This window comes from Halictus rubicundus, unplaced genomic scaffold (genome assembly GCF_050948215.1).
Source record: "Halictus rubicundus isolate RS-2024b unplaced genomic scaffold, iyHalRubi1_principal scaffold0271, whole genome shotgun sequence".
Lineage (NCBI taxonomy): Eukaryota > Metazoa > Arthropoda > Insecta > Hymenoptera > Halictidae > Halictus > Halictus rubicundus.
Window position 1 is genome coordinate 57798 of NW_027488812.1, and position 16619 is coordinate 74416.

The 16619-nt window shown below is 42.7% G+C and overlaps 1 protein-coding gene across 1 annotated transcript in view; it reads right to left on the bottom strand.

Moving 5' to 3' along the window:
* LOC143364108 (uncharacterized) overlaps positions 1 to 16329 on the bottom strand; it is a gene marked incomplete at its 3' end in the record, with an annotated part of 71002 nt that extends 54673 nt beyond the window's left edge. Inside the window, exons 1-3 of the mRNA XM_076804609.1 lie at positions 16326 to 16329; positions 15780 to 15913; positions 14937 to 15707 (exon numbers count right to left, since the gene is read on the bottom strand). Of these exons, the coding sequence (XP_076660724.1) occupies positions 14937 to 15707; positions 15780 to 15913; positions 16326 to 16329 (909 nt within the window). The remainder of the gene's footprint in view (positions 1 to 14936; positions 15708 to 15779; positions 15914 to 16325) is intronic.
* Positions 16330 to 16619: the final 290 nt, after the last annotated feature.

Sequence of the window (16619 nt, forward strand, 5' to 3'; positions counted from 1 at the left end):
CAAATAGTGTCTGTTCTCTAATAGAGGCAAGTTGGGATGCAGGTAATTCAGAAGGAAACAATTGTAAAGCGCCCTATAGGGAGGCCGTAGGTAGCCTTATGTATCTTCAAGTATTTAGCCGGCCCGATATAAGCTATGCCGTAAACATTGCTTCGAGAGCTCTAGAAAAACCAAGCGAAGGACATTGGCTACTCGTCAAGCGAATAATGAGGTACCTCAAGGGTACGTTAGATTTAGGATTATTTTATACTAAAGGCGGTAATTTTAAGGTATATAGTGACGCAGATTATGCGGGAGACAAGGAGACGCGTAAATCAAGGTCGGGTATCGTATGTCAATACGCGAATGCAGCCATCTCATGGCAGAGTAAGAGACAGCAATGTGTATCATTGTCTACGACAGAAGCTGAGTATGTTAGCGCAGCATCAGCCGTTAAAGAGATTGTGTGGCTAAAGAAATTGTTCGGTGAATGTGAAATTAATGTACAATACACGTTATTAGTAGATAATATGAGTGCGATCAAATTAATCAAAAATCCAGAGTTTCACCAGAGAAGTAAACATATCGATGTAAAATATCATTTCATACGTGATCTACATAATAAAAGCGAAATTGACGTAGAATATGTTAAGACCGATAAGCAGTTAGCTGACATTTTTACGAAAGCACTATGTAAACCACGATTCATGCATTTAGTAAAGGAATTAGGACTGTTCGGTGCCGTCGCCGCAACAGACGCGGTCGTCATGCGACACCACGACGACGATGAGCACCACTGCTCTCGCCGACTCCGCGGAACAATAGACCACGGGGACCTCCAGCGAAGACGACTGTTTAGGTCACGTTTTTTGGAAACCCCCACCAAAGGAGAATCGACGCTCGATACTCGTCGCGAGGTCGATCGCTCTCTCGCTTTCCGGATCGTGAATCGTTCACACCTTCGTTTTTCGTATCCCGAGCAATCGGTAGAGTGTCGGCCGTTCGTGAAATTAACCGCTCGTTTAACATTATACCGGCGATCCTAAGATTATTGTTACGCGAGTGCTTGGTGCCCGCCAAGTCTCGCGATCAGACGATATCAAAATAAACCTGGTCATTTTTCGCACCACCCAGTGACTTTTTTCATATCCACGTGGCACCCATCTCGCCGTCTCCTCACTCAACTCCACCAGCCTCCACGAAACACATGTTAATTCGTCTTTCGAGGCCTCCCGAGAGGCCAAGGTGTTCCTACCGCAGGCGCGGAAAAACTAATAAAAAGACTACCGCAAAACCAACGGTGACTCGTCTCATTTTCTGTTCCGACCAGGCCCAGCTCTTCCCTATCGGAGGGGTCCAATTGAGTCTTTTCGAAATGTGAGGGGTACAATTGAATTTACAGTAAAACGCCATAAAAACCATCATTTGTACCACCTTCGGAAATGCGTCTGCCGAAAAAACGGTTGGGCATTTTATGAACACGGAATAAACTTCGGGACGACCAAAATTGTTTTATTGCCGTAACCGTCAACTACCTGCGCTGACGAATCGGGCAATTCCCAGCGTTAGTCCACCCCCACAAGGAGCGTCTTCCAAAAAATATTCCGCCAATCGAATTTCGAGAAATCAACCCCCCGCCAACGCTCGGTTCACATGCCGACCAGGAAAGAAGAGACTCTCGAAAACCGGCAAAGCAACAACATCTAGTGTCTAACTCGCTGTCCGATACATTATGCAAGATTCTCGAGGAATGGGGTGGTTGATTTTAAATAACGCTTTACTGATTATATTAGTATATATCAGCTAGTAGGTAAACGCTCGCTCTCTTAAAACGCACCGTAATATACTTTCTTTCTGATTGACTGCGACTACCCCTCTCGTCGAACTTCCACGCCTTATATACTCTTTCACCTTCTTGCATTCGTCTCGCTTGCACTCTGTCTCTCGCATCTGTCACGGCCCGATAAGACCAGGACAACAACCCTCGCAACACGTCACCAGGCCCAAGTTCACGACCGACTCAACGCCCAACACTTTGACCCATTGGACAGTCTCAAACCTTCGTACCTCAATGATTATGACAGGACGTGCAAATATGCAAGTAATGAAATATGTAATTGTACGTAAATTGTACGTAAATAGACTGCCGGTCGCGCACGTGCTCATGGTTCGGCGGTCGAGAGCAGAGAGAGCTCGGCGATCAGGCGGCAGCGGTCAACACGTTACAAAACAAAAAAATACCGCACGCGGTTCAGGTGTCTTACGTGCGGGCACTTTGAAAATCTTAACACGTACCTTCCGCGGAGCATTTCGCCGTCCGTCGGAACCGAAACCACACCACAACAGTCGCATTGTAATTGCGCTGACCATCCGCGCGCCGCGAAGTTCTCGTCTCGGCTAGAACATTAACCCGTGCCGATCTAACGCACGCGCGCGGCATATTTTATCGAACGACTACCACGCGCTGCGATCCCTCCATCGATTCGCCAATCTTGTACAAAGAGCGAGGGTGCGGCCATGTGGCCGCGTACCTTCTAACATCTGACAGGGAATAAATCTTTTAGAGCCCATTTCGTATTGTGATTCTTTCAACCTGCGCGACCTGCCCTGCCGTGAGGGCTGTCCCCGCTATTTCCGTGTCCGAAGCCCAGGCAGGTGGATGGTGGATTATGCGCGTATGCGAGACTTTAATGATCGCAAAAATCAATCTGCCGGCTTTAGCTGGGCAGATGAGGTCGATGTAAAAGATCGTTATGAGGCTGCGGTCGGTGCAGGCAAAAGAGTAACTCCTAGCCGCCAGCAACATAACAAATCTCGTTCCGACCGTTGGAAGGAGGGAGCTGGAACACCAGCAAATAAACAACCCTCTTCTAGAGATGCCGAGTCCGTGGTGGACTTGAAGATGTTCCGGGCACAGAAACAAACGCCTGAAGTAGTCGAGGACTTGTACTCCGTGGGGTCAATGGGGCCACTGACGCCCATCACCCAGCAGTAGGGTCACAATCTTGACTATTCGACATTTCCGCTCCTTGTTGAGCGGACATTTCGAGACTTACTCACCGTTGACGAACGGTTGACACACACGATGCCGTTTTGTGCATTCTTGCATTATTGCAACACGTTGCTTAATGCAACTATTATTGACGTCTCCCAAAACGAAGACCGAGAGGGAGCCCTATATGGAGAAGGAGATGTAAGGCGATATCTTGACTACATGGTACCTAGTCAGATTGGAGAATACTTCTCCCTTATATCACATGTCACCACGATTGCTGGTGACCACGTCCGAGTTAACATTCCGGACGTTGCTATTCCGCGGAGGGGGAACCATGCTGGCACGTTTGTACCAGTGACTGCACAAAACCATAATGCATATGAGTGCTATGTCGCCCCGATGGTTACGCGAAGAAGAGTGGAAGCCACTCTTGATAGGAATAGGAACTGGCGTCCATTGCCCGAAAACCTGATGGGCTTGGAAATGGTTCCAACATCGAACTTCCTAGGATACGGACCAATTGAAGATCTTAGTCCGGAAGGAAGGAATGTTCTTACGGGGGTATATTTTCCGCCCGCAACCGCCGACACTTTGGAGGGACGCCTCCAATTCTCCCAGGAATTGATGACCCGAGTTAGCCATGTTATGCGTAACATGGAAGAAAAATATAAGATGACGTCGGCCATGACGAAAAAGAAGGTTGTACCAGGCCTTGTTGGCTATCGGGAGGTGACACAACCTACTGAGAGCACTGAAGACTTGGCGAATGTTAATGCCGCCGTCTTGACGTGCAATAACGTCGGTTCTTCCATCGTACAGATGATGCAGAACCATGGATTAAAGAGGAAGCGATCTAGAGTCGCTCCTGGACTATGCGCATTGAGTGTGGAGCACACGCCTCTTGATGGGTGGATGAACACTGTATTGTTTCGTTCGGGTTAAATATGTTTTTATTAAAACGTAACAAATAACAATTGTCGCCTGCGGAATTAACTTTGGGCAACTGTTTCACGGAGCCAGTAGACTCTCGCGGTACAAGAAATAGGAAGAATTTCCGAGTAAAGAGTTTGTCTGATCGAGTAACTAACGAAGTCTAGTCGAACTTCTGTGTTCTCCGAGTAACGAGTCTAGTCTTTCTAACGAGTGACGAATGTAGTCTCACTTCTATGCGAGTCTCCGAGTAACGAGTTTAACTTCGGTTCGAGTCTAACCTCTGTTCGAGACTAACCTCTGTTCGAGTCTATGCGAGTCTAACTTCTGTCCCGGGGTCCGCTCGCTGGTCACCTCGGTGGTGCCGAGAAATCATCCCAATTTGGGGGAAAAGTCATTCTCATTCGCTGGCTGACCTGAAGGGGAAGAATCTTCCGGACAACCCTCACCGGTGGAGGAGGAAGTCTCCACCCACAAGTCAAACCAGGAAAGTTGGAAAAAAACGAATTGCAGGACCCCGGAACAGCCCGAGTATTTAGCCAAGTGGCTTGCGACGAATTTATTGCCCCTTAACTTGGGTCCGGTGACGACGGTTAAGGGGCACGCGCACGTGTGGCACAAGAGGGGTTGCGCTCTTGGCCTGGTCGACGCTTGAGCGGGCCATAAGGCCCACTTTGTTCGAATCCGAGACCTCCGGTACATTGCGGGTGGTACGCGGAGCGAGGATTTCCCGGATTGAACCTTTATGGCCACTTTCCAATGCCATCAGCTAAAAAACCCTCGAGGACCGTGCGTACGGCCACTCGAGAATTAGCATTCATCTAGTTTTCGAAGGATGGCTAGAAATCGGAGAAGGGCATTATTTATGGCTTTCAGCTTTAACTTTATGCAGCTGTTGCCTCGCGACGATTGACTAAATGTAGAGAAATCTCGGTGGGACCGAACAAACACCATCAATGCTAATTTTGTTTGCAGTGGAGATTTCTCCTGCACGCGATATCGCGATGATCCGGGACTACGTTCAGCCCGATTCATCGCCATCGCAGCAGATGGAAACCGGTCATACCAAATTGACCGATGGATCATCCGTAACTTCAGAAAGGCAGGTGGATGGCGTTGTAGCGCGTTTGAATCCGGGGTGGATTCTATGGGATTGGAAACATTTGGAAACACTTGGAATCATTGGAAACAAGAGTAGTAAAACTAACGTAATACTACGCATCGATAGCTCAGATTCCGAGCCAACGTGTAGTGCTTACTTCAAGGGGGTAAGAATGTGAGTAACAAAGGACATCTTTTCAATTATAATTGTTACGAGCCAGGGCTGCGAGCAACGCGAGAGGCCGGCGAGGGGTTGTTACCCCAGGAATATGGTTTCAATTTGTTAGTTAGGTACGCGGACGCACCCAATGCGAGATCGGGGAGCCGCTAGGATAGTTGACGTCGAGGACGCACCTGATGCGAAATCAGGGAACCTCTGGGAGGTTGGAGTCAAACGCAGACGCACCTGATGCGAGACCAGGGAGCTGCTGGGATACGGAAGAACCCAATGCGAAACCAGGGATCCGCTAGGATAGTATAATTTTCGTGGATGCACCCAATGCGAGATCGGGGAGCCACTAGGTTGGAGAAATCTTCATTGAATTGAATCTAATATTAGTAAGCTGTCGTGATCCCGGAAGGAGAAAGTCTTTCGTTCTTAGTTGATTTCTTTATTTTATACAATTAGTGTCACGATGCGTTCGGTTCGAAGTGCGAATGAATTCTGAGCTGGTGATGCAAGGAAAAATGGGGAGAAGGATGACTTTAGGGTAGGAGAATTATGGGGGAGGAAAAGTGAAAGTCGGAAACAAGTCAAGGGATGGTCGCTGGAGAGGATGTCTGGTTTTCGTCTATTTCAAGGATGGCTAAAGTCTTGTTGCGATTTGGTTCTAAGAAGAGAAAGTAGAGAAGGAAAGGGTGGGGAAGAGTGAGAGGACGGAGAGGACGGTTGACTTTTCTATGGGCGACGAAAACTCAGTTCCGGAAGGTGATTTATTGGGTTCGGGGCCCTTATGGTTAAAACGGCGTAGGCTAGGGTAGGTATGATCGTAGGAGTGTGAGAGTATCTGACACCTCCCTCCTGTAGATTAATTTACGGATATCAAAACGTGAATTAATTAGATTCTATCGCTGCGGTCGACATTATAAACGTGGTACGGTAAAAATTAGTAATACGGAATGACAATAATATCTAGCAATAATTTTACATTAATGATATTGGTTTACATAATGATAGTATTAGTAAGTAGTTCGCATGTGAAAGATTATGAATGTGTAGATATTAATGCGTGGAAAAGTTTATATGTGCTAAGTAGGTAAATGATCTAATCTAAATATTGTTAGTAGGTCGAAAATTATAATTAATCTTAATTACGTATACTAGCAAAAGAGAACGGAAAACAATTTTTTTTTTTTTTTTATTAACGAGTTTGTAAATTAGGGATGCGGATGATATAACGCAAGAATAATAAAATTAACGCAATGATGTCAATATTAAACTATAAATACGGATCGCGATATGATGTAATCTTATCTATAATATATATATATATTTTTATTATTATTCGTGAATCGCAATGGGATTAATCCATATTTACGGAAGGGGTACGGGATGATGATCTTCTTAGTCCATGTGGTAAGGTCGGCTGGATCGAGGGATCAGCTTGGCGGTAACCATCAAAATTATGGGTTGAGCGAGGGTCAAATTCCCTCTCTTCTGACTTGGCCCTGTATTCTTCTTCCAGAATTTGTGACAACTGTGTCCTCGCCACAGGTGCAGTGTTGATGTTCGTGTTGATTACTTTGAAGCAGCAGGTATCCTTTATTGATTTTGATTCCTTAGCGAAACACAGGTGTCTCATTGTAGGCCGCAGTAATCCACAGTAGCGTAAAAGGTTGATTATAAGTATCAATCCGACAATGGATATTGTGACACTTAGTAGAACCGTGTGCCATTGGTTATGGTAGATGGTTGTCGGTTTTTTTTTAGTTGTTCTTGTAGGAGAGTATCCAGTTGAGTAACTTTGTGATTTAGATATTTAAATTCTTCTGTTCTCGTATTTGTGATTTTGATTGGTGTCAAACGTACTGGCGTAATTATGGAATTCCCGTGTGTTTTGGGACAGCAATCATCTTCAACGATGTTGTGCGGTGTTGAATTATGACTACGATTTGTAGTGACTTTTTCTGACGGTTCCAAAACTATTGTTTTTGTATAACCCTTGCATTGGGGTTGAAGTCGAATAATTCCGGCGGATGTTAGTGTTCGACGTCTTCAATATGTGTCGGAGAGCATGTCAGAGTTAATTGTAAAGGATGCACGGCGGTAAAGATCCATTCGTTGTTTTGGATGTAGTGCCACATCTCGAAATCAGGTTCGGTTGTATGAATCTGACACGATGATGGTATTCTCTTGACAGTGGAGGTGAGTAGCGTTGACTCGCATGTTGGTTGTCCAGATGTTCGAGTCACGTGTTTGATAGAACAAATGCGTTCACCGGTATCGACTGATAAACATGCTTCGAGATTTTGAAGCAATGTGTAATACACCTTATTTGTACTCAGTAAGATGTAGGGAGAACTCGGTTGGATATATGAGTAGGTATTTGAAGGGTTGAGAGGAGCAGGGAACGGTAACATTTCGTAGAGCTCGTAATGTGTTTCCTCGATTAATGGAATTTTAATATTGAATATTAATATATTATTGATACAGACAATGTTTAATTGATGCAATTTTTCGTACTTGTATATGTTGGAATATGTTAATGCAATAGGCCATTTCAATCCTTCTCTGAGAGTAATATTGTTCAATTCATGGAGTAGGTTTTGAGGGGTGATTATCTGTGGGTGTAATATGTTATGAATTCCTAATGTGATAGAATAGATAATCGTGTTGTAGTAGTCATCTAGTTCCGAAGATATTTGTGATAGAGAAAATATTTGTTCGAGAATGAGATGTCGTTTAAAAATATCGTTAAGGTAATTAGTGGTCAAATTAGAAAAGTTATTGAATAGTTTGATGTTTTCATTAAGTTTATCCTCATCAGCACGGAGGTTTTGAATAGATGAGTTGAAATTTTGGATGGTGTTGCTAATAATTGAGATTTGTTGTTTCATTAATAACTGGACATTTCTGTTTTCAAAGGTAGTTGAGTCTATTGTTTTCTTATAAAATTCGACGTCCTCGATACTAGGAGTGCCGAATAGCCAACGTAGAATATAAGCAGTGCTGTCAAATAATCCTCTTTTTGTTATCGTTTTACCTTTAATTGATTCGTTGTTTATCATGTACTTTAAAGTTTCAATTTTATCCTTAATTACTGAGATACGCGATTGTATAGTTTGAAGAGATTGGTGACAAAAGTACTCATTATCATTATGAAGTATTTGTGTGGGTTTATTTGCACACATATTTAAAGATTTCGTATAAAATCTAAAAAGTTGGTCGTATCGTCGTTCTGCGATTGTAAGATTGATATGAGTCAATAAAGTATATTGCGAGTTTGATAGTTTTATGCTGCCTACATGGTTGTAATATAATCCTACGTTATTATTTATTTTAAAAATTTCATAATAGGGTTTAATTGTGCGAGGATAGGTGGGAGTTAGTGAGAGGAGTATTAGCAATGGTAGCGTGAATCGAGAATAATAGTTCCTAATCATCCTCATTGCCTGAAACAAAAGGTTTCAGTAAATTAGTATGGTATGTGATTAGTTTCCTATTCTTTAGAATTTGAACTGTATTATTAGGATTAACCTTTGTTATTTTGTAGGGGCCTTTATAATTAGGCGTAAGTTTTTTGTTTAATCCAGGGGTATTTTGTTTATTTAAAATATATACTAAATCATCGATGTTGTATTTGTGTAAAATGATTCTGTTATCATAATAAGTTTTTGATTTTGTTTTGGACTGTATTAAGTTATCTCTTGCTATTTTTTGTGTATGATTTAATTTTTGTTTCAAATTAACTACGTAATCGTCGTAAGAATAGTTGAGTGTAGGTTCCTGAGTTATATTACTCGGTAAATATGGTTTGTTTCCGAAGAGTATTTCGTATGGAGAAAATCCGGTTGATTTATGTACATGCGTATTGTATGCTAGCATTGCAAAACTTATGTATTCGTCCCAATCGGTTTGTTTGTCATTAATCTAATGTTTTAAGTAATCTTTTAAAGTTAAATGCGATCTCTCTAGAGCGCCATTAGTCTGAGGGTGATAAGGGGAAGATACTATGTGTTTGGTGCTGAATAGTTTAGTTAGATCTTTTATTAAACGTGACATAAAATCAGTTCCTTGGTCGGTGAGTATAGATCTAGGAATTCCGAATAAGGTTATAAATTTCGACAATTCTCTGGCAACGGTTTCAGATTCATGATTCGGAATAGGAATAGCATATGAGAATTTTGTTAAGTCGTCTTGCATAGTGAGTGTTGAGGCGTGACCCTCAACGGTAATCCCTCGCAGGCCTACGGCAACCGTGCGAACAAAGACGGACCCTTGCCATAACTCGGCGGCATCTGGGGCCCACGCGAGCCGACCCGCGTACCCTTCGAAAATTGTCGCATCCTCGGATGTTTTAGAGGAATATGGCCTTTTACAGCTTGGGGCCCTCTAATAACGTTTACGACGTGTCCGAGGCCCCAGTCCCGCGTTCGAACGACGGTATGGTCAGCAAGGCCAACGCGACAATACATGCAAGCCGAAACAGATGCGGGCCAATTGGGCCTGCTCTCGCGTAGTCTCGAAGTCCCGTTAACTACTAATTCGAATTTCCCACCGGGGCTTGGAGAGGGGGGTCTCACCTCCACGACAAGAGGCGGTCCCAAAAAATATCTCTCCAAGTCCCCTCAGCCAATGGCACTAGACTTTTGCATCCCCCGCAAGTTTTCCCCGTCAACGGGGGTGGAATGAGTGGACTTCGAGGCAGCGCACAAACTGACCAAGCAGAACCATCTCAACCGTGAAAACGCGAACAACCATATTTCGACCACGATATTCTCAAGAGCTTTTTTAATCACTGTCTAGTTAGTTGTTAATTTCTGTGTTGCTCTCTATTAATAAATTACATTTTACCGAACAACGGCATCTAATTCTTTCGACGAGGTCAACTTTCGTTTAAGTTCGAAATTGACCAGTTGAGCATCGACCAACCCGTGACGATCTCAACAGTGAGTATAAAACGATTGTTGTTTAAGGTTTGCGGTAAAGGTCCGACAATATCGATTGCAAGTTTCTCAAAGGGTTTATTGGACGTAGACGTGATTTCCATTGGAGCCTTAGAGGGTCGGAAATTGGTTTTATTTATTTGGCAAGAGGGGCATTTCTTTATATAATTTTTTATGTCTTTCTTCATTGAGTCCCACTTATAAAATTCCTTGATTCTTCTATATGTTCTAAGGAAACCTGAATGACCAGCCAACTTGGAATCATGATTTTCTTGTAAGATTTGTATGATTTCGTCTTTTGTTTTAGGAGTGACGCGTTCAGTATCTAAGATAATAGGTGTAATATTCGTATCCTTGAAAATTGTTCGCGGCGATTTTGTAATGTCGATCGTATGTTTCCAGTTTTATCACGAATCTTTTAGGATTAGAGAAACGTCGCGTCAATATGTCGTTGGCCAGTTCAGCAGGAACAGCTAAGGCTGCAACGCAGCTAATATTTCAGTCTGTTGTCGATCCGTCAACTAAGTTTGAAGTCAATGCCTTTGTTTTGTCAAAATTAACGTCGCAGCTTCCAACACGTAGGTTAATGGAGATCGATATTGGAATGTTTGCTGATTTATCTTTGGCAGATCCATTGTTCTATGTTCCTGATTCTGTAGATATTATTTTAGGCGCAGATGTTTACGGACAGCTATTGAAGTCAGGGTTGAAAAGATTTTCTGATTCATCTTTAGTTGCCCAAGATACAGCGTTAGGCTGGATAATTTCCGGTACAGTGTCGGCGGATATTTCACGGCGGGCGGAAACTTCTGAGCATCTTCAGGCGTATCACAGTGTTTGGGAAGACGACTTAGATATATCGTTACAACGTTTTTGGATCCTCGAAGAGTTACCACCAATAATTGCGACTCTTGATTCTAAAGATGATGCTTGCGAAAGATTGTTTAGGGATACACACTTTCGAGATACCAATGGACGTTATGTTGTACGTCTGCCTTTCAATTCAGATCCTCCAGAAGTCGGAGTCGAGACTCGATTTATGGCTTTGAAATGTTTAGCTTCGATTCATCGACGTTTTGATCGTGATCCTGACTTAGCAATCGCTTATCGGAAGTTTATGAGCGTTTATGAGGATCTTGGTCACATGGAACGCGTCTCGTTTAATGAAATTAACAACTCGAAGGCGTGGTATTTTCCGCATCATGCGGTGGTGCGATCAAAGATCCGGGTTGTTTTTGACGCATCTCGGAAGAATAAAGGAGGACGTTGTCCAAACGATTTCCTTATGAAAGGCCCTGCTCTTCAACGCGATTTATGTCTAATTTTATTGAATTGGCGTCGATACCAGTTCGTATTCACGACCGATGTTGTTAAGATGTTTCGTCAGATTTATGTTGCGTCGGAACAGAGAGATTTTCAACGAATCGTATGGTCTCCTAGTCATTCGGATCCCCCTGTTGATTATCGTCTCACAACAGTGACTTATGGCACAGCATGTGCTCCTTACCTTGCGATTCGCACACTTCAGCAAGTAGCAATCGATGAGGGTGCTCGATTTCCACTCGGTGCTGCTTGCCTAAATTCTAATACGTATGTAGACGATATATTTGCCGGAGCAGATGATCTCTCTGATGCGTTGAAAACGCGTCAAGAACTAGTCGATATGTTACGTACAGCAGGAATTGAACTCGACAAGTGGGCCGCGAATCATAATGATTTGTTGCCTACGAAATCTTCGCAATATGAGAACATTGACCAAAAAAGCATCGCAGATGACGAATTAGTGAAAGCTCTAGGTATTCGTTGGAATCCAACGTCTGATGAATTCAGTTTTGTCGCTGTAAATTTCGAAGAGCTGATTAAAGCAATGACGAAACGAACTGTTTTATCAAACATCGCGCGTTTATTTGATCCTTTGGGGTGGCTCGCGCCGATAACGGTTACAGCTAAAATTTTAATGCAAGATCTTTGGATTGTAAAATGCGATTGGGACGAGACGTTACCTATAGACCTTCGAGAACGATGGCTCCAGTATTGCAGTTCGCTTTCTGAGCTATCGAAGTTAACCATTAACCGATGGTTAGGTGCATCTTTAAATTCACATGCACAGATTCACGGATTTTCTGACGCTTCATCGCGGGCTTTCGCTGCAGTTGTCTATATTCGAATGATTGACGATAACAATCGCGTACATGTTTCTTTGTTAACTGCAAAATGCAAGGTATCCCCTGTCAAAACTGTGAGCATACCGAATCTTGAGTTGTGCGGGGCAGTGTTGCTCGTAAAACTTTTGCGTTATGTAAAAGGTTTGGAATTTTTGCAAGGTTTCCCAATGTTTGCGTGGACCGATAGTCAAATTGTTTTGACTTGGCTTCGAAAACATCCGTGTAGCTGGAAGAACTTTGTTGCGAATCGGGTATCCTATATCCAGACTGAATTACCTAATGTTATTTGGGCACATGTACCGACTCGTGAGAATCCGGCAGATTTGGCGACACGAGGTTGTAAACCCTCTAATTTGATCAATTGTAATTTATGGTGGAACGTGCCTGATTGGTTAGTGAAGACTGACGAGCATTGGCCCAAGATGGCATCGTCTTCTCAAGTATTACATGTTGATCAAATTGTGAGCGAACCAGAACTTTTCTGTAGATTTTCCTCCTTTTCTCTGTTAATTCGTGTTGTAGCATATTGTTTACGTCCATTCAATGTTCTTAAGAGACGCAAAAGTAGTTTAACTCCATTGCCTGTTTATCTCACAGCCATAGAATTGAACGAGGCCCGAAATGTTGTGTTTAGATTAGCTCAAAATCACGCATTTGCATCAGAAATTGAACTCTTATCACATGGGAAGCCGTTACCTAAACGCAACGGTTTATGTAGTTTAAATCCGATGTATGATGAGACGGATCGTTTATTACGGGTAGGAGGTCGTCTTGGAAATTCAAGTTTACCTCACGAAAAGAAACATCCGCTGATTTTGCCGCGAGATTCGACACTTAGTCGCTTATTAGTACGGTACGCGCATCGGAAATGTTTTCACGGGGGACCAACACTTACTTCTAATATTGTGATGCAATATGCGTGGATTTTGGGTCGAAATCGTTTAGTTAAGACTGCGATCAGGAACTGTATAGTTTGTCAACGCAACAAACCACGTCTAGCTCATCAGATGATGGGTAATTTGCCTGTCTCACGAGTGACTCCGGCTCGACCATTTTCGACGTCAGGTCTAGATTATGCCGGTCCCTTTCAAATTAAAAGCTCTAAGGGTCGAGGGCACAAATCTTATAAGGGATATATAGTGCTCTTTATCTGTTTTGCGTCGCGAGCGATACATCTTGAAGCGGTTAGCGATCTTACAACTAAGATTTTTCTCGCCGCCTATAAACGTTTTGCGAGTAGACGCGGAATTTGTACGAATCTTTTTTCTGACAATGCAACTACTTTTCAAGCTGCTGATAAAGAGTTGCGAAGTATGTTTAAATCAGGTTCTGAATTTTATAAAAGCGTTGCTGCGTCTCTTGCGAATGATGGAACATCTTGGACATTTATTCCAGCGAATTCTCCTCATTACGGAGGTTTGTGGGAGGCTGGAGTAAGATCTGTGAAGTATCATCTCAAGCGTGTCCTCGGTGATAGAATATTAACTTTCGAAGAGTTTTCTACAGTGCTCGCCGAAATAGAATTGTGTCTAAACTCACGTCCAATATGTCCTTTAAATTCTGATATTGACGATTTACGGGTTTTGACACCTGCACATTTTTTGATCGGCGAAATTCCTGGTTTAATTCCTGATAAAGATTATTCCAATGTACCGGAAAACTGTTTAGAACGTTTTCATCTGCTTCAAGCCATTCGAAATGATTTTTGGAAGCGGTGGTCATCAGAATATATACAACATTTGCAAGAGCGTTCAAAATGGCGAGGTCAAACTAAGAATTTTGCAATTGGACAATTAGTTTTATTACGCGATGATCGTTATCCGCCTTCGAAATGGCCTTTGGGACGTGTGATAGAGGTTCATCCCGGTTCAGACGGGTTAGTTAGAGTCGTCACCGTTAAAACGGCTACGTCAAATTTGCGACGACATATCGCACGCCTGTGTCCTCTTTTTATTCAACACAGTTCCGAAAAGTCGAACGAATCGACTTGTGGGGACAAAGACAGTTGAGCTAGTTATAATTTGTATTGCGTACGTCATTTTAATTTGATTATTGTATTAAAATTATATACCATGTAGAATAAAACTGTAGTTCGTTGAAACAAACCGAGTTGATCGATGTTCTCAAATTATGGTGTGTAGTTCGTCTGATGACGAAGGCGGGCGGAGTGTTCGCGGCGATTTTGTAATGTCGATCGTATCATCGCGAAGGAAGACGATAATCGCGTCATGTAGATATATATGCGAGTCTAGCGAGCGATTCACGGTGGTCGCGATTGACAAGCAGGCGTTGTTGTGGAAACGGTCGAAAACAAAGAAAGAGTGTGTTGAGAAAAAAGGTTGAATTTACTTGTCAGAAGGAGAGAGTCGACTCGGGTCCTTCATGCGATAGTTCGTAATTGAAAATTGAGTTGCTTTTTTGGTTTGAATGCTCACGCGAGTGATTCCGGGTAATAGGAGATTTGGTTTCGCACTCGGTTCGGCAATATTTGAATCCTCCCAGGCCGGCTCACAGATCCAAGGGCATTGGCAGCTTTGAAGCTCCTTTCCAGTGAATCCCGAAGCTGGGACGGATTGCAAGGCTAGCCGTAGTGCTGCCGGCAGAGGAGTGAGATTTGGTTGGACACCCTTGTCCGATATAATGTGGCCTAAGTATGCCACTTCATGTCGCATGAATTCACATTTATCAGGTTGTAGTTTTAAATTGTTTTTTCTTAAACGGTCAAAAATGGATTTCAATTTTATTGAATGTTCCTCGATCGATGATGCATAAATGACGATATCGTCAAGATAAACGAAACATTGGAGACCTTGCAAACCAGTTAGGATTGAGTTCATTAGCCTTTGAAAGGTTGCAGGAGCGTTTCTTAACCCAAAGGGCATTCTCGTGAATTCATAGTGTCCTAGAGGGGTGGTGAAGGCTGTTTTCTGTTTGTCGGATTCTCGCATCGGAATTTGGTGAAACCCAGATGCCAGGTCTAGGGTTGTAAAATATTTTGAATGTCCTAGTTGGTCTAAAATATCCTCGATATTGGGTAAGGGATAGGCGTCACCGATTGTAACGTCGTTTAGGCGTCTATAGTCAATTACAACTCTCCATTTTCGTTCACCGGAGGAATCCGATTTTTTTGGTACTATCCATAAGGGGGATGACCATGGAGAAGTAGATGGTTGTATTATTCCTTGTTTTAACATTTTATCTATTTGGTTGTTTACTTCGTGTTTGTGAATTTCCGGGTATCTATATGATTTAGTATAAATGGGAGTAGGATTGGTTAAGTTAATTTCATGTTCCATAGTATTTGTTACAGTTAATATATCGTCGGAAAGATGAAATATATCGTAATATTCTTTACAAATATTTAAAATTGATCGTCGTTCCTCTGAATTTAGATGTTCCAACCGCATGTTGTTTTCTAATACTTGTTGTCGCTTTAGTATAGGTCAGTTTGAATTATTTGTTACAAGGATCGCGGAGCTGTGCGGAAGTCGCTCTAAGTATACCGAAATTGGTTTTATTTGTAAATCTATTATGCGCGTGTTTAAAATCGTAGCATAAGCTCTATTATTTTCGTTTACTTTAATGATTGCTTTTGACAAATAAACTCCTTTTTGTAATTCTAATTCCGGAACAATACCTTCTTGGATTTCGGGATTTTGTATTTCGATTTCAATGAGGGTTTCAGTTCGCGCCTTAAGCTTGATTAAATTTATATTTTGGTTTTCAAATTTTTGATGGTTTAAGTTAATTTAACTTTCCTTCTGAAAGTAGAGAAGGAAAGGGTGGGGAAGAGTGAGAGGACGGAGAGGACGGTTGACTTTTCTATGGGCGACGAAAACTCAGTTCCGGAAGGTGATTTATTGGGTTCGGGGCCCTTATGGTTAAAACGGCGTAGGCTAGGGTAGGTATGATCGTAGGAGTGTGAGAGTATCTGACACCTTGCCGGTCCCTATACAGCCGTGCGGGTTATGTTAACCGATTTCACTCGATTGTTTTCTCTCCGCATTTGCGTAAATATATTCATACGTAGTTCGTTCATCTACTCGAACCCATAGTTTGTCATTCAAATCCTCCTGTTCCTTTATGCTTGAACCGTCGGGAGAGCAGCGGAACAGTGGGTAGTAAATCTGGACGATTAGAGAGATCCCGCTCTCTCGGTTTAGGCTTATGCCCTTCCGGGAGTTCGCGTAGTCGTCACACTGGTGACCGAAAAATGTATTTAGTTATTTATGTTGATGATGGGCTTTTAGCAGCTACGCAGAATTTCTCAATAGATCAATTCTTTACTGAATTAGCGAAGGAATTTAAAATAACTACCACAAAAGAAGTAACGAATTTCTTAG